We start from the raw sequence: 19,699 nt of genomic DNA, 5'->3' as shown, positions 1-19,699 counted from the left end.
TTTATCTACATTCATTAAAAACAATATAAATTTATGTATTTTGCATAGAAAATGGAACAATACAACTTTATAAATACTATAATTTTAATAAAACATGGTATATAGTATTAGAAACAAGTGTATAAGTATTTAGTCTATCTTATTAAATAATTATTTATATACTTTAAGGATTGTAATAATAATAACTTTTTTAACTTTTTATATTTGTGCATTATTTAAGTTTTATGACGTCATTTATCTTGGATATTAAAACATATGTATAAGTATATATTTTTTAAATTCATTATAAAGGTATATTAATTTTTATAATAAAATTATACCAAATGTTAGTAAGAATAATATTTTTTGTATAAAATGCATCATATATACATATGGAAAAGTGTGTAAACAACCCTCTATTTAAGATATTTTAGATAAATGTCATAAAATAAGTATAATATTTTAGTAATACTAATGTATTATTATTTTATATGAAGTTAAAATTAAGAATAATATGTCTAACGAAAGATAAGTGCTACGTAAAGAGATTAAGTAAATATAACATATATTTTATAGAATATATATAAATAACATCACCCCGCATAATCTCCAAATTATAACAGAATTTCATTATAATGTCTTATAAAGTGGTATATATCTTTTTTCTTATATTATTCGTATGTTGCAATCCTACAAATTATATTAATTTTTGTTTTAGTAACATTTATATTAATACATTCTTTTGTTTAATTCGCAAAATATATTCGTAGTGGGAATCAATTAATACGATCGATACATATTTTGTTGATGATCCGAACAACTCGGGAACAAATATTTCTGGGAATACATTAAATATGTTTTTCTCTGATTGTAACTGTAGTAGTGATGAAGAAAAGATTATCTCTGGTTTTATAATGTTACTAAATATGTTTAATGATATTAATGATGAAAATATAGATAGTGAAAAACTTGTTGAATACGCTATTTTATGGTTAAGTTATAAACTAAATCAAAAAAAAGAAGATGAAACGATCATATCAAACGAGTTTTATACTGATTATATAGAAGCAAATAGTTGTTATGATAAACATATAACTTCTGATACTAGTAAAAATATTAATAAGGGTGTTATAGAAAAAAAAATAAAATCGATGAATATGAATATTAAAGATATATCTAATTTTTATGATCCATTTAAATCATTATTTAACATGTATAGTGAATTTGGTCCAGAAAAAAATACTCAATGCAAGACATGTTTAGAAAGTGCTGGAGAATTTTTTGAAAAATATGAAAAACTTAAAAATTCTTTTGATATTACTAAAGGATATTTATATTCTAAACTATGGTCTAGTTTATCAATAGATTATCAAATTTTTGAACATAAATATAGTGCTAAATGTAGTAATATCTCACCACTTGTAGCTTGTCCACGAAGTTCAGTAACAAAAAATATACTAATTACAATTGCAATTATATTTGTTACAACATCAATTTTATTGGGAGTTTCTTATAAGGTAAATAATAAGGAATTAAAAAAAATATATTATATATATGTAAACATTAATGAACAACCGTACGCTTCTTAACATTTTATATTAGTATTCGTTATTTGGATTTCGGAAACGATCTCAAAAACAACATTTAAGAGAAATGCTAAAAAAATAAAGAAGAAACTGATCATTAATATATTATTCGAAGAGTAGTGGCTATTTCAGGAATAGTAACAATGATTTATATATTTTAAGAAATTGTCTATTTCGAAATAATTTTTGCATAATGTTTATATAGTTTTTATGTTGTGGAACCCATATCCGGGTTAGGGCTAAGTATTACATTGCATTTAATTTTTTATAACTTAAACACTAATTTAATATATGTATCATCCCGTATGTTTAATCAAGAGATGATGCTCAAATATTCAACACAAAATGGGGATAAGCTAATATAAATGGGGTTGTATAACATTTTTTCATAAGTTATAATATATATATTGACTATATATTAATTCATATTATGTTATATCATAATTGTCTATATAAAAGTTAATATGTGGTTATATTGAATTATGCATATCATAATATGTTTCTTTATTTAATGATAATTTTATTTAGTAAAACTTATTATTTGCATCATATTTATTTTAATTTAAATCGTATTTTTATAACCGAACATTATAATATTATTATATATGAGGTATATATTATAATTCGATTAGTTTTGAATATTCATCTACATTACAATATATCTTCATATTAATGATTATATTTTTAATGTTAATTAAGCACACTACTAATGTATAATAGATAATCATAAAATATAGATTCATAAATATCGATCGAGAATCGACAATATAACATTATCTATAAAATATTATTATGCTTCTAAGATTTTTTTAATTTTTAATTGTAGTTACTATTATCCTCTTGTATTAATAGAAATTGCTTCATGCACTTTAATTTATTTATCATAAAGATTTAATAATAGATTATCACTATTTATTTTTAAACTTTATAGTTTTGAGGTATAAATATATTATATTTTAAAATAGTTAAAAAATAAAATATAAATATATTATTAAAGTATAATATTATAGATATGATGCATTATTATATGCCTATACATATAATCTAGAAATTACCAATAGTTAATATTAAAATATTGTTTTATTGTGAAACCTTCATATAATTAAATATTAATTTTATCGAAAAGACATAATAATACATTATATATTTGTTAATGATCCAATTTGGAATTTGTAGTTTTATATTCTAAAAATATGGATTAATGAAGGAATGGTTAAATACTTAATTAATATTAAATATCATTTTATTATTCAATATTATATTATTATTGTTTTTTGTAGAATTAATAAAATATAGTATTTTTAATAAATTATTTGATTGTATATACATTGATAACTATACAATAAAATGTATAAAATGAATTATGTAGAACATTTAATGAATATTTATCTAAATTTATATATTAAAAGAGCAATATATCTTATCTCTCTCCTCTTAAAGTGAAATATAATAACCTAATTAAACATAGTTTTATATTATACTTTAAAATTTGCATCAATACTTATTTATTTTTTAATATTTACTAAGCATTATTTTAAAAATAATATGCATTCAAAGACTTATTTAAGCTTATAAATACTGGTTCAGTGCTAATTGTTGTTTTAGAGAGTGGAAATTACGCGTAAAAAATATTATAAAATTATCTAATAGAGAATACTTCTCAATTGGAATATGTAGGAATAAAAATCAAGTTATTTAAAGCATTAAAATTATTTTTTAATTTATCTATATTAAATAAAAATAATATAAATTTATATAATTTGTATAGAAAATGGAGCATGTAGCTAAATTTGAAAATGCTATTATTTTAGAAAAAACTATAATATATATTATAAGAAACAAGTATATACTTTAAGGATTCTAATAATAATAACTTTCTTAATTTTTTATATTTGTGTAGTATTTGAGTTTTATGACGTTGTTTTTGTTCTATATTAAAGCATATGTATATATTTTTTAAATTCATTATAAAAGTATATCCATTTTTATAATAAAGTTATATCAAATGTTAGTAAGAATAGTCTTTTTTGTATAAAATGCATCATATATACATATGGCAAAGTGTGTAAGCAACCCTCTATTTAAAATAGTTTAGCTAAATGTCATAAAATAAGTATAATATTTTAGTAATACTAATGTATTATTATTTTATATGAAGTTAAAATTAAGAATAATATGTCTAACGAAAGATAACTGCTATGTAAAGAGCTTAAGTAAATACAACATATATTTTATACAATATATATATATAACATCACCCAGCATAATTTCCAAATTATAACAGAATTTCATTATAATGTCTTTTAATGTGGTATATATCTTTTTTCTTATATTATTCGTATGTTGCATTCCTACAAATTATATTAATTTTCATTTTAGTAATATTTATATTAATACATTCTTTTGTTTAATTTGCAAAATATATTCGTAGTGTAAATCAATTAATGATATTGATAATTATTTTGTTGATGATCCGAATAGCCCGGGAGAACATAATTCTAGGAATTTATTAAATTCGTTTTTCTCTGATAGTAACTGTAGTAGTGATGAAGAAAATATTATCTCTGGTTTTATATTGTTACTAAGTCTTTTTAATGATATTAATGATAAAAATATAGATGGTGATAAACTTGTTGAATACGGTATTTTATGGTTAAGTTATAAACTAAATCAAAAAAAACAAAATGGAACGACCAAATTAGACGATTTTTATATTAAAAATATAGAAAAAAATAGTTGTTATAATGATAATATAGCTAAATCTATTAATAATAATGGTAAGATTAATAAGGATGTTATAGAAAAAAAAATAAAATCGATGAATATTGATATTAAAGATATATCTAATTATTATGATCCATTAAAATCATTATGTAACGTGTATAGTGAATTTGATCCAGAAAAAATCCCAAGCAAGACATGTTTAGAAAATGCTGGAGAATTTTTTGAAAAATATGAAAAACATAAAAATGCTTTAGATATTACTAAAGGAGATTCTTATTCTCAACTATGGTTTAGTTTATTAAAAGATTATAAAATGTTTGAAAATACATATAGTGTTAAGTGTGGTAATCCCTCATCATTTATAGATTGCTCACGATGTTCAGTAACAAAAAATACACTAATTACAATTGCAATTATATTTGTTGCAGCATCAATTTTATTGGGAGTTTCTTATAAGGTAAATAATAAGGAAATTAAAAATTATTTTGATTATATATGCAAATTTTAACAAATAAATCGTATGCTTCTTAACATTTTATATTAGTATTCGTTATTTGGATTTCGGAAACGGTCTCAAAAACAACATTTAAGAGAACTGCTAAAAAAATAAAGAAGAAACTGATCATTATTATATGATTCAAATACTGACTATTCCAGGGATAGTAATAATGAATGACATATTTTAATAAACTGTCTATTTCGAAGCAATTTTTGCATAATTTTTATGTTGCAGGTCAGGATTGAGGTTGTGGAACCCATATCCGGGTTAGGGCTAAGTATTATATTATATTTAATTTTTTGTAATTTGAACACTAATTAAATATACGTATCATTCTGTATGTTTATTAATATGATGTAATCAAAAGTCCAAATATGCAACTAAAAGGGGAATAATATAATATGAAAGGGGTTACATAACATATTTATAAGTTATAATATATATAATTGAATGTTCATGCCGATTTAATATGATTAAAATAAAATGTTTATATTGCATATATTAATATAGATATCTGCTATATATGAATTCATATTATATATATCATAATTTCCTATTATATAAAACTTTTTATCAGAGACTATATTGAATTATGTATATAATAATGTTTCTTTATTTTATGAAAATTTTATTTAGTAAAACTTATTATTTATACCATATTTATTTTGATTTAAATCATGTTATCTAACTGAACTGTAATAATAGATATTCATAAAATATCGATCGAGAATCGAGAATGCAACGTTATCTATAAAAGGGATTTTATGCATCTAACATTTTTAGTAATACATAAAAATTACATTATAGATATATGTATACTATCCTTTTAACTTTCGATATATATAATATAATTTTATGCTAAAGTTTTAAATTCAAATAATAAAAATCGTTTTATATACATTAATTTATTTATTATAAAGGTATAATATTAGATTAATCGCTATTCATTTTTAAATTTTATATTTTGAGGTATACATATATTACATTTAAAATAGTTAAAAGACAAAATAAAAGTATATTAATAAAATTTAATGTTATAGTTTGTTCTGATAATTATAAATAATATAAAAGATAGAATAGCGTTATTATTATACGCCTATGTATATAATCTAACAAAATACTTTACGAATAACCTATATTAAATATTATTTTATTGTAGAAAATTCATATAATTAAATATTAATTTTATTGAAAAGACACATAACAATACATTATAAAGGTATCAATGTTATATATTTGTTAAAGGTTCAATTTGTGATATGTGGTTTAATATTCTAAAAATATGAATCAATGCTGAAATGGTTAAAGACGCAATTCATGTTAAATGGCATTTTATTATTCACATTAGTGTTTAGTGAATAATCATTTTATAATCCAAAACAACATTACTGTATCATAGAATTAATAAAATATATAATTTTTAATAAATTATTTGAATGATATACATTAACTATAACAGTAAAATATATAAGATAAAATTATGTATAATATTCAACTTAATTTAAATATTAAAGAGCTAATATATCTTATCTCTCTCCTATTAAAGGGTAAAATAATGACATAATCAAGCATAGTTTTCTATTATACTTTAAAATTTACATAATACTTATTTATATGTTAATATTTAATATCTACTAAGTATGATTTTAAAAACAATATGAACTTAAAGACTTATTTAAGGTTACAAATACGGGTTCAGTGCTAATTGTCGTTTTAAACCGTGGAAAATATGCGTAAAATATACTATAAAATTATCCATTAAGGTATATTGGAATAAAAATAAAGTTATTTAACGCATTAAAATTATTTTTTAATTTATCTACATTCATTAAAAACAATATAAATTTATGTATTTTGCATAGAAATGGAACAATTCAACTTATTTTGTAAGTGATATTTTAGAAAAGACTATATTATATATTATTAGAAACAAATATATTAGAAAAAATATATTTATATACTTTTAGAAATTATATTAATAATAATATTTTTTATATTTGTGCAGTATTTGAATTTTATGACGTTTATGTTCTATATTAAAGCATATGTATAAGTATATTAATTTTTATAATAAAGTTATACCAAATGTTAGTAAGAATAGTATTTATTGTATAAAATGCATCATATATTTAATCAAAAGTTTATTAAGCATCCCTCTATTTAAGGTAGCTTAGCTAATTAGCATAAACACAAATAAAACCTTTTTTTAGTAATAATATTATTTTATTATTCTATATTAATTTAATTATTGAAAAACATATATATATTTAACTACAGACAGCTGTTATATATTGGGTTAAAGTATTTATGTCACATATTGGGGGCATTGTATATAAAACAGCATGAGTTTATTCAATTTACAAATAAAAAATAAAATCCCATTATAATGAATGTTGAAGTGGTATATAATTTTTTAATAATAATAATTTCCTTTACATTTTATGATATTGTATCATATATATCATTAAACTTTATTTTAATAAAATTTTCAATAATTCGCGTTTTTATTAATTGTTTTAAATGATTTCTTAGTGTAAAAAGTTCCAGGATCTAAGGAACTCGCTTACCGATTATTTGAACGGTAATGGAAGGTATGAATTTATAATTGAGAAAAATTTCGATGAGTATTGTACTGATAATAAATGTGATGATAATTTGGGTAAAATTAATGCTGGATGTTTATATTTGTTTGATGCATTCTTTAAGAATTCTGCTAATTTTGTATCTGTTGCAAAAAGCAACATCAATATTGTTGAATACATTATCATATGGTTAAGTTATATGTTAATCTTTACCCCAATTTATGAAAACACCAGTATAGAACCTTTTTATAAAAAATATATAAATAATGATGATACAGATAATAAGTATAATCAGGAAATAAATGATGTTATTGCTTATACTAGTTATAAGGATCTTATATATAAAAAAGAAAATTTGATGAGTATTAGTATTATAGATATGTATATTTTTTATGATGCATTTATATTATTATGTGACATGTATATTAAGCTTGAAAAAAACTCAAATTGCGATAATTATTTAGAAAAAGCTAAAAATTTTGTTGAAATATATGATGTACTTAATGAAGATTATTATAGTGGTAAAGGCAGCCCCTATAATCAATTATTATCTACATTATCAAATGATTATTGTAATTTAAAAAATAAATGTAATCAATTTCCAACTCTTCCAACATATTCACGAAGATTCGTAATAAAAAGGACACTAATTCCAATTGCATTTATGCTTGTTGCATTATCAATTTTCTTGGGAATTGAATATAAGGTAAATAATAAATCAATTAAACAATATATTCATCACTGATTAATTTGTGAATATAAATAAATTATACATTTTTTAAAATTTTTATATTAGTATTCGTCACTTGGATTTCGGAAACGATCTCAAAAACAATGTTTAAGAGAAAAAATAAAAAATATAATGAAGAAAATGATTCATTAATATATGATTCGAATATTAATAATGATTAATATATGTTAATAAGTTGTCTATTGGGAAGTAATTTTTGTATAATTTTTATATAGTTTTTATGTTGTGGAACCCATATTCGGGTTAGGGCTAAGTATTATATTGCATTTAATTTTTTATAACTTAAACACTAATTTAATATATGTACCATTCCGTATTCTTAATCAAGAGATGATGCCCAAATATTAAACCCAAAATGGGGATAAGCTAATATAAATGGGGTTATATAACATTTTTTCATAAGTTATAATATATATATAATTAAGTGTTAATATATATTTAATATGATTAAAGCAAAATAACTATATTACATATATTAATTCATATTATGCTATATTATAATTGCCTATATAAAAGTTAATATGTGGATTTATTGAATTATGCATATCATAATATGTTTCTTTATTTAATGAAAATTTTATTTAGTGAAACTTATAAATTGTGCTACAATTAATTTAAATTATATTATGACAATTGAAATGTAATAATAGCATTATATATGAGATTGGGTATTATTATAATTCGATTCATTTAAAGCAATTGCCTACATTATAATATACCTTCATATTAATGATTATATTTTTAATGTTAATTAATCACACTGCTAATATAAAATAATAGATAATCATAAAATATAGATTCATGAATATCGATCAAGAATCGACAATATAACATAATCTATAAAATTTTATTATCCTTCTAACATTTTTTGAAGTTATAATTGTAGTTACTATTATCTTCTTGTATTAATAGAAGTTGCTTCATACGCTTTAATTTATTTATTATAAAGGTATAATAGTAGATTAACCACTATTAATTTGTAAACTTTATAGTTTTGAGGTATAAATATATTATATTTTAAAATAGTTAAATAAAATATAAGTATATTATTAAAGTTTAATATTATAGATGTGATGCATTATTATATGCCTATACAAATAATATAGTAAATTACCAATAGTTAATATTAAAATATTGTTTTATTGTGAAACCTTCGTATAATTTAATATTAATATTATCGAAAAGACATAATAATACATTATATATTTGTTAATGATCCGATTTGGGATTTGTAGTTTTATATTCTAAAAATATGGATTAATGGAAAAAGGGTTAAATACTTAATTAATATTAAATATCATTTTATTATTCAATATTAATGCGTATTATATTATTATTGTTTTTTGTAGAATTAATAAAATATAGAATTTTTAACAAATTAGTTGAATGTATTTACATTGATAACTATACAATAAAATGTATAAAATAAAATGAATTATATAGAACATTTAATGAATATTTTCTAAATTTATATATTAAAATAGCAATATATCTTATCTCTCTCCTCTTAAAGGTAATATAACAACCTAATTAAACATAGTTTTCTATTATACTTTAAAATATTATTAATATATATTTATATGTTAATATTTACTAAGCATTCTTTTAAAAATAATATGCATTCAAAGACTTATTTAAGCTTATAGATACGGGTTCAGTGCTATTTGTTCTTTTAAAGAATGGAAAATATGCATAAAATAGTTTATAAAATTGCACAATAAGATATACTTCTAAATTGAAGTATATAGGAATAAAAATAAAGTTATCGAACTCATTAAAATGGATTATGAATTTATCTATATTCATTAAAAACAATATAAATTTATATAATTTGCATAGAGATGTAAGTAACATAACATAATTTGAAAACATTATAATTTTAATAAAGCATTGTATATAGTATTAGAAGCAAATGTATAAAAGTTTAATATATTTAATGGATTATAGTAATAATATAATTTTTAATTTTTTATATTGTGCAGTATTTGAGTTTTATGACGTTATTTGTGTTCTATATTAAAGCATATGTATATATTTTTTAAATTCATTATAAAAGTATATTATTTTTATAATAAAGTTATACCATATTTTATTAATAATAATAATTTGTGTATAAAATGCATCATATATACATATGGAAAAGGTGTATTAAGAAACCCTATATTTAAGGTAATTTAGCTAATTTTCATAAAGTATAATATTATTTTAGTAATACTACTATATTATTATTCTATATTAATTTAATTATTGAAAAACTTATAGTATATTTAACTACAGACAGTTGTTATTTATAGGGTTAAATTATTTGCGTCACATATTGGGGGCAGTGTATATAAAACAGCATGATTTTATTCAATTTAGAAATCAAAAATAAAACCCCATTATAATGAATAAGGAAGTGGTATATGCATTTTTTTATAATAATAATTTCTTTTACATTTTATGATATTGTATTACATATAAATATCATTAAACTTTATTTTAATAAAATTTTTAATAATTCGCGTTTTTATTAATTGTTTTTAAATGTTTTTTTAGTGTGAAAAGTTCCAGGATGTAGAGAAATGGTTTCGTGGTGAAAATAAATTTAATCATCCTGAATATCTCCAAAAGTATTGTATTAATGGATGTGATCATAATCTCGATAAAATTAATGTTGGATGTTTATATTTGTTGGATCAATTCTATAAGCATGATGGTATCTTTCCCTCTCCTTCAAACAGTAACCCCAATATTGTTGATAACATTTTTATATGGTTAAGTTATATGTTAAACCTGAAAGAAACTAATAAAAATGAGGGTATAAAGTATTTTTATGATAATTACATAACGCAACGTAGTACGTATAAGGAGCATATAAGTGGATTAACTGGTTATGGTACTTATAAGGAACTTATAGATGACAGAAAGGGTTTTTTGGATATGGATAAAAATATTGTATCTAAATTTTATGAAGAATTAAAATCATTATGTAAATTGTATAATGGACTTGGTGATGGCAATAAAAATTGCAAGAATTATTTGGAAGATAATAGTGAATTTTTTAAAAAATATAATGATCTTAAGCAAGATACTAGTTTTACTAAAAATAGTTATGATAGTCAAATATTTTCCACTTTATTAAAAGATTATGATGGTCTTAAAAGGGAATGTGAAGTTGCTTTATCCCCTCAAACGGAAGAAACAAAACAAAATCTTGGACAAACTCTTGCACTAGATTCTGGACTAGATTTGGGATTAGATTATGGACAAGAATCTGAATCGAGTTTTGAAGCTACATCAAGTTCGTCGATAACAAGCAAATTAATTCCAGTTTTATTGATACTTGGTGCAATACCAATTTTTTTGGGAATTGCTTATAAGGTAAATAATAAGGAATTAAAAAATAATTTTCATTATATATATGCAACATTAAACAAATTATATGTTTTTTAAAATTTTATATTAGTATTCATTATTTGGATTTCGGAAAAGAGTTCAAAAACATTTAAGAGAAAAGCTAAAAAAATAAAGAAGAAAATGGATCATTAATATGGGATTCAAATAGTGACTATTTTAGGAATAGTAATAATGATTGATATATGTTAATAAACTGTCTATTTGAAAATAATTTTTTACCATAATTTTTGAACATAATTATTGGGTCTATAATAATAATTAAATAATATAACCAATAATATATAATGTTATATATATATAGTTATAACATTTTTATACTGTTTTTGTATAATTTTTAGACAGTTTTTATGTTATGGGTCAGGGTTGTGTTTGTGGACCCCACATTCGGGTTAGGATTAAGTGTTACATTGCATTTAATTTTGAATATTTTTTTATAATTTGATAACATTTATTAGTTTAAAGAATTGTTTTAAATATATATAGGAAATAAATTATTAAAATATGTAAAGGATAAATTAGCGTTTTTAATATTTATATTATGTCTAAATGTGTAAGAAACAAAATAAGGGTGAAAATGACTATGAAAAGGAACAAGTAATATATTTTGACAAATTATAAGAATTGCATTTTGTGTTAATATAACTTATGGTAAATCCGATGAATTATTTACTTTTTGTATTTTATTGTTAATTTTGTGTTAATGGTTTATGGGCCAATCGGTCGAATATTGGAATAGATATAGAAAGATTATTCCAAAGTATTGATTTGATCCAAAAAGAAAACGTTGATTTAAATATTAACAATGCATAATATAAGAAACTGGGGGAGATGGAATGGAATTGGAAGAAAATAATTTATTATGATTTCCTTCCTCAGTAACACCTGAACCGAATGATAGATGGAGTGATGGAAAAATGAATTTGAATGGAATAAAAGTAAAAAGTGGTATTTGGAGAAAATATATATAAGTGAAATAAGTTACGTTAAAGGCATATTTGTTTTAATACACACTATTTTAGGGGTCAGTATAATATTTAAAAAATATATCCAGTGGAAAATATTATACATTTTTACATTAGTGTTTATGTTAGTATTTATAAGTTGGGGAAGAAGCGGAAGTAAGAAAAAAGGATGAAAAATATTATAAATTAAGTCAATAAGAAACTGGGATTATTAATATATACAAATATTCAGGTCGATCATGTACTATTTATTAATTTATTTTTTTTGTTTATAAAAGTAAGATTCTTTGGAATGATAAATTTAATTAATTTATATTTAAGTCAAATTAAAAAAATGTATAAATTTAAAGAATACTAAACTGAATTTCAGTTATTAGTACAAATAATTATGGGTTTAATATGTGTGAGGAATATTGAGGTTGATTTAGCCTATTTTTATATGAGGAAATGTACTATATTTATAAAAATAAAGACAAAATGATGTTTAACTATTAAATATACTATAATATGTGTTTAATGAATAGGATAAAATAAAGGATTTCTTATTAATTGTATTTCATTTTCTGATTTGATATATGCATTGTGATTTATACGAGGTACACTTGGAAATATGAATATTTTACATTATTTGAATATAAAAAATATATTTGATGTTGTATATTCTGAGATATATTTATAAATAAAATGATTAATATCAATCTATGAAAAAAAAAAAATTTACAAAAAAATGGGAAAATAAAGTGGAGAATATTATTAATATTTAAAATTGGAGAAATAATAAGAAACCATTTAAATGTAAATAAGAATGATGTTTTGTTAATGTTTTCATTATATGTTTGTATTTATTCATATAAAAAATATATATGTATCTAATATGTTATTATTTTAATTGATATTTATTAGTTTCTCATATGTAAGGAATAATGGAAATATATAAGTTCATATAATATTAGGACCATATCACTAAATATGCTAATGTATTATAAATTGTATTAAAAAATGATTTGTATAACAAATTTTCAAAAAATAAATTTTAGGGAAAATAGTTGTATATATATATATAATAAAAGTATAAAAAATGGTGTATTTTTTGAGAAAAAAATAACATAATAATATGTATATCGATAAATACTTTTAATTAATATAACAACGGTTGCATAATTCTGTTGGAAATTGAAAAAATTAATAAATAAAATAAATTGGATAGTTTTTTTATAGATATATTTATTGATAAATTTAAGAAGAAAAAAGTAGTAAATATTACTATTTTGTGAATAAATATGAAGTTACCATCATTATTTCAAACTACATTTATTATTTCAATTATTTAATAAATAAAGATAAAAATGAGAGTGAATATTTTAAAATACGTTATTTTTTCAATTGTTATTTGTTCTTTTGAATATTCCAAAAATGTAAGTTACAGATTATTTTCATTTATTATTAATATTTGATTATAGTTTTCGTACCTATTGTTTTACATTAAGCTTATATTATTGTTTGATGTATTGGTAAAACAGTTAAAGGAAAATTAAAATTAATTGGAAATATGTTAATAAATATTTCATTTCTTTGCAGAAAATATGGGATGAAAGGAATATAATAAAATTTAGAAGCAATAGAATATTAGGAGATGTAGAAAAGGAGTTCGATTTAAATGATTTTTATGAATCAACTTTTAGTCTTACAAAACAACTTAATGAGTACAATGATGATAACGAAGAAATTATACATATTCGAAATGCTATAAATTCATATATAAAGAATCATAAAGACAAGAGTACATTACCCGATTTAAATAAGTTAGATAAAAGAACTAAAAAGTTAATTTATAAAATTCGAGAAGAATTAAAAGAAGTAAAAAAAGAGATTGATAATATGGGGGATAGTGGAATAACAACAAAAGTGATAGAAAATAAAAGAATAAGAAAAAAAGATGAAAATAATTATGTATCAGAAGGTGAAGACTATAACCAATTGAAAAACGAAGTAAATTTCTTGGAGAGAGAATATAGACAGCCCAATTTAAGTAGTGTTAATACTTATAAAAATAAACGAAAGATAAACGAATTGTACGAAGGATTAAAATTGAGGTCAATATTGTTGGTTTTTCTTTCTTTGGTGATAATAATATCAGGAACCGTTCCTATCGCATTTACTGTTTTATGTTCCGTGGTTTCATTTGAAACATTTATTAGGTCTTGTCAATACATTAAATTAATCATGAAAGTATATAAAAAACCCAAAAAATCAAAAACATCAAAATAATCACTCTTTATTATTATGTTTTATTATACCTGTTTAAATGATTAAAAATAGTATATTTAATATTTTTTGGCATAAAAGTTACATTTGTTTACGTTATATAGAATAATGAAATATGATTTAATTGTATGTTTCATTATATACATTTAATTTAATATATAATTAATTTATCTTTGTTTAGTGTTTGTCAAAATCTCATTTGTCCATATTTTCATGGATATATATTATGTATTAATGGATTTTGAATTTATTAATATAAACGCACTTATTAATAAAATTATAAGCTATGGTGAGGTTTAGAGTTGCATTTTGGGAAACTCGTATTTTGTGTCAGGGTTCTGTACTATAAGTTATAGTTTTGTTCTATGTAATCTATGTTTTGGGTTAGGGCTATATTTTTATTAATTTGTTTATAATTTGATAATATTTATTACCTCGTATGGTTAATTACGCGATGTCGTGTAAATATGCAATCAAAAAGGGGGTATAAACTAATATGAAAGGGGCAATACCATAATTCCCATAAAGTATAATATATACAATTGAGTGTTCATGTCGATTTAATATGATTAAAATAAAATGTTTATATTGTATATATTAATATAGATATTTGCTATATAATAATTTTTATTAAATAAAACCTGTTATTCAGAGACTATATTGAATTATGCACATCATAATATGTTTCTTAATTTTATGGAAATTTTATTTAGTAAAAGTTATTATTTGTGTCATTATTATTTTGATTTAAATTGTATTACGGGAATATATGTTGTAATAATAGCATTATATGTGAGGGTGGATATGAATTATAAGATAATTGGTTTTGAATATTGCTGTGCATTATATGGGCATATTATTATTGTTAATTAAGGACATTGGGGACATATAATAGATAGTGATAAAGTATAGGTTGATATATATCGACAATATAACGTTGTCTATAGATATTATTATGCTTCTAAGATTTTTTGAAGTTTTAATTGTAGCTACTATTCTCTTTTTGTATTAATAGAAATTGATTTATACGCTATAATTTATTTATCATAAGGTATACTAACATATTAATCACTATTAATTTTAAACTCCATAGTTTTAAGGTATAAATAAATTGGAAATATATTATATTTTAAAATAGTTAAAAGAAAAAACATAAGTATATTAATAAAATATAATGTTATAGTTTGTGCTAATAATTATAAATAATATGATATATAGAATATCGCTATTGTTCTAATATAGTAAAATATTATACCAACTACTAATATTGAAATATGTTAAATTTGGGAAACATATACAATTATATATTAATGCAAAGTACATGGAAAAAGTATGTAATAATTAATTTGAAATAATATTTTTATTAGGTTATTATATACATACAAAATATAAATCTATAATTTAAATATATTGTTATTGCGAAATAATATGTTCCAAAATAGTTAATTTAAAACAACAAAATACGGAAATATTCTACATTGGTTTAAAGGATTATTATTGAGTGCACTAATTGTTCCGTTGTACTATACATTGATATAGCAGTAACAATAATAATAGTAATAACAATAGATAAAGTATTAAATACGAACATATGTATTATGTTTATTTGATACACTATATGGGTATAAATTCATTATATATATTATTAAAGGTGTGATCAGATTAAATTGTATGTTTACAATATAAAATGAAATATTATAACATTTATTTAAGTACGCTTTAATGCGATAACATTAGACTACCAGTACCAAGGAAAATAATATTAATAATTCTAAGTTATTTTTAATTTATACATGAATTAAAAACTTTAATGGTAGAAAATATAAGAAATAATTAAACTGTGTAGAATAGGTAAATCTTATATGACTACATCATTGTCTTAAAAAACCATACGTCCCTTATCTCTCCTATCTAAAAGGACAATATAATAACTCATAGTTTTCTATTACACTTAAATTTCATCAATACTTATTTATGTGTTATATATTTAACATTTCCTAAGTATTATTTTAAAAATGACCTACATATAAAAACTTATTTAAGCTTATAAATACGGGTTCATTGCTAATTACCGCTTTAACGGTGGAAAAATATGGAAAACATTATAAAATTACTAAATAAAGAATACTTTTAAATTGGAATATGTAGGAATAAAAATAAAGTTATAGAACTGATTAAAATGAATTATGAATTTGTTTACATTCATTAAAAACGATATAAATTTATATAATTTGCATATAGATGTAAGTAAAATAACTTAATTTGAAAATACTATAATTTTAGTAAAACTGTGGTTTATTGTATTAGAAACAAGTATGTAAATATTTAATATATTTAAAAAAATTACTATTTATGTACTTTAAGGATTATAGTAATAATATAATTATTATTTTTTTAGATTTATAAAGCATTTAATTTTTTGAAGGACAATCATCAAAACATAAGATATAAATATATTCCTTTTCTATGTTCAAAAACACTTTAAATTCTTTATAGAAAGATATCCATTTTTATAATAAAGATATACCAGATGTTAGTAAGAATAACCTTTTTGTATAAAATGCATCATATATTTAATCAAAAGTTTATTAAGCATCACTCTATTTAAGGTAATTTAGCTAATTATCATAAACAAAAATATAACTTTTTTTTAGTAATAACATTATTTTATTATTCTATATTAATTTAATTATTGAAAAACATATAATATATTTAACTACAGACAGCTGTTATATATAGTGCTAAAGTATTTGCGTCACGTATTTGGTGGAGTGTATATAAAAACAGGATGATTGTACCCAATTTACAAATCAAAAATCAAAACCCATTATAATGAATAAGGAAGTGGTATATGCATTTTTTAATAATAATAGTTTCCTTTACATTTTTTTATATTGTATTACATATAAATATCATTAAACTTTATTTCAATCAAATTATCAATAATAAATGTTTTTATTGTTTTTAAATGTTTTCATAGTGTAAAAGGTTCAAGAATATATGGGATGCTTTCCCCGAAGAATTGGACAGTAGTGGAAATTATCAATTTAATAATTTTGAGCTTTTAAATAATGATTGTAATCGTGATAATATTTCAAATAATTATTGTAATATTAATAATATTAATTCAAGTGATTCTTGTAATAATAATAATAATAATAATTTTCTAAGTGATTTCAATAAAATAAGTGCTGGATGTTTATATTTGTTGGATGAATTCATTAAGGATTGTGGTGTGGATCCCTCTCCTGCAAAAAATAACATCAATTTTGTTGATTACATTTTGATATGGTTAAGGTATATGTTGAACCTGAAAAATAGTTATGAATACAATATATTTTGTTTTTATGGTACATACATATTTTATTGTGATAAGTATAATACGAAAAAAAGTGAATTAACTGGTTATAAGAGTTATACGGATATTATAGATGATAAATGGTATTTGTTTAATATTAGAAAAAATAATATATCTAATTTATATAAAGCATTTAAATCATTATGTGAAATGTATAATAAACTTGATGATGAAAATAACGATTGCAATAAATATTTGGAAGATAATGAATTTTTAAAAAAATTTGAAGAGCTTAAGAATGATTCTGAATTTACTGAAGATACTTATAATAGTAAACTATTGTCTATACTATCAAATGATTATGATAATTTTAAAAAGGAATGTAAAAATGCTCAAGATAGCAAATCTCCAGCCCATACAGAGATGAATACACCACAATCTGGTATAGAAAGTACTGAAGAAACTGTCGAAACTGGAAAAATTGGAGTAACTGGACATATTTCTGAAGTTACATCAAGTTCGTCGATAGTAAGCAAATTAATTCCAGTTGTGTCGATATTTGCTGCAATATCAATTTTTTTAGGAATTTCTTATAAGGTAAATAATAAGGAGTTAAAAAATATTTTCATTAAATATGTGCAATTATTAACAAAAACCCATACGTTTCTTAACATTTTATATTAGTATTCGTTATTTGGATTTCGGAAACGATCTCAAAAACATTTAAGAAAAAAGATAAAAAAATAAAGAAGAAAACTGATCATTAATAAATTATTCTGAATATGACGATTGATTTATTTTAAGAAAGTGTCTATTTCGAAGTAATTTTTTATCATAGTTTTTATATTGTTTTTATGTTGTGGGTTAGGGTTGTGCTTGTGGAACCCATATTGGGGTTAGGGTTATGTATTATATTGTATTAATTTTGTACAATTTGAACACTAATTAATTATATATATCATCCCGTATATTTAATCACTAGATGAAGTCAAATTTTTGTAACCCCAAAGGAGCATTATCATTAATATGAAAAGGGTTACATAATATTTTTTCATAATTTATAATATATATAATTTAGTGTTCATATCGATTTAATATGAATAAAAAAAATGTCTATATTGCATATATTAATTCATATTATGATATATCATAATTATTTATTATATAAGCTTGTTAATCATAACTATATTGAATTATGCATAACACAATATGTTTCTTTATTGATAAAACATTTTATTTAGTAAAACTTATTATTTGTATCATTTGTTTTAATTTAAATCATATTTTGATAACCGAACAGTATAATAATATTATATATCGAAGTATAATTATAATTTGATTCATTTGAAACGGTTTCCTACATTATAATATACCTTCAGGTTAATGAGTATATTTATATTGTTAATTAAACATTTACCAATATATAATAGGTAGTCTTAAAATATAGATGTATAAAATACCGATCGAGATTCGACAATACAACAATGCCTATAAAATATATTTTATGCATCTAACATTTTTAGTAATACAACAAAAATCGCACTATATATACAATATTTTTTATGTTTTAATTGTAGTAACTATTCTCTTTTTGTATTAAAATTAATTATTATTAATAGAGTTTCTTTATACGCTTTAATTTATCATAAAGTTA

General features: G+C 20.7%; 6 protein-coding genes across 6 annotated transcripts; all 6 read left to right on the top strand.

The window, feature by feature from the left end:
• Positions 1–614: 614 nt before the first annotated feature.
• On the top strand, positions 615–1,647 carry PY17X_1100075 (PIR protein; the record flags this gene model as incomplete). Its single annotated transcript, XM_034637601.1, has 3 exons — positions 615–629; positions 750–1,496; positions 1,582–1,647. 3 exons carry the CDS (start codon positions 615–617, stop codon positions 1,645–1,647), a joined length of 828 nt encoding a protein of 275 aa, XP_034493549.1.
• Positions 1,648–3,861: 2,214 nt separating this feature from the next.
• Positions 3,862–4,899, top strand: PY17X_1100071 (PIR protein; the record flags this gene model as incomplete). Its single annotated transcript, XM_022955333.1, has 3 exons — positions 3,862–3,876; positions 3,997–4,746; positions 4,834–4,899. The coding sequence occupies 3 exons, from the start codon at positions 3,862–3,864 to the stop codon at positions 4,897–4,899; spliced, it is 831 nt and encodes a 276-aa protein (XP_022810673.1).
• A 2,275-nt stretch (positions 4,900–7,174) lies between these two features.
• Positions 7,175–8,253, top strand: PY17X_1100067 (PIR protein; the record flags this gene model as incomplete). Its single annotated transcript, XM_034637600.1, has 3 exons — positions 7,175–7,189; positions 7,321–8,076; positions 8,167–8,253. 3 exons carry the CDS (start codon positions 7,175–7,177, stop codon positions 8,251–8,253), a joined length of 858 nt encoding a protein of 285 aa, XP_034493548.1.
• Positions 8,254–10,507: 2,254 nt separating this feature from the next.
• PY17X_1100063 (PIR protein) lies at positions 10,508–11,632 on the top strand (the record flags this gene model as incomplete). Its single annotated transcript, XM_022957813.1, has 3 exons — positions 10,508–10,522; positions 10,660–11,484; positions 11,570–11,632. 3 exons carry the CDS (start codon positions 10,508–10,510, stop codon positions 11,630–11,632), a joined length of 903 nt encoding a protein of 300 aa, XP_022810694.1.
• Positions 11,633–13,828: 2,196 nt separating this feature from the next.
• Positions 13,829–14,750, top strand: PY17X_1100061 (fam-b protein; the record flags this gene model as incomplete). Its single annotated transcript, XM_034637599.1, has 2 exons — positions 13,829–13,897; positions 14,061–14,750. The coding sequence occupies 2 exons, from the start codon at positions 13,829–13,831 to the stop codon at positions 14,748–14,750; spliced, it is 759 nt and encodes a 252-aa protein (XP_034493547.1).
• A 2,829-nt stretch (positions 14,751–17,579) lies between these two features.
• Positions 17,580–18,792, top strand: PY17X_1100057 (PIR protein; the record flags this gene model as incomplete). The annotated part of the gene is made up of 3 exons (XM_022957121.1): positions 17,580–17,594; positions 17,728–18,642; positions 18,730–18,792. The coding sequence occupies 3 exons, from the start codon at positions 17,580–17,582 to the stop codon at positions 18,790–18,792; spliced, it is 993 nt and encodes a 330-aa protein (XP_022811063.1).
• Positions 18,793–19,699: the final 907 nt, after the last annotated feature.

Source organism: Plasmodium yoelii (genome assembly GCF_900002385.2).
Source record: "Plasmodium yoelii strain 17X genome assembly, chromosome: 11".
NCBI classification, from domain to species: domain Eukaryota; phylum Apicomplexa; class Aconoidasida; order Haemosporida; family Plasmodiidae; genus Plasmodium; species Plasmodium yoelii.
The sequence above is the reverse complement of the archived record's forward strand: the minus strand, read 5'-3'. Positions and strand labels throughout refer to the sequence as shown.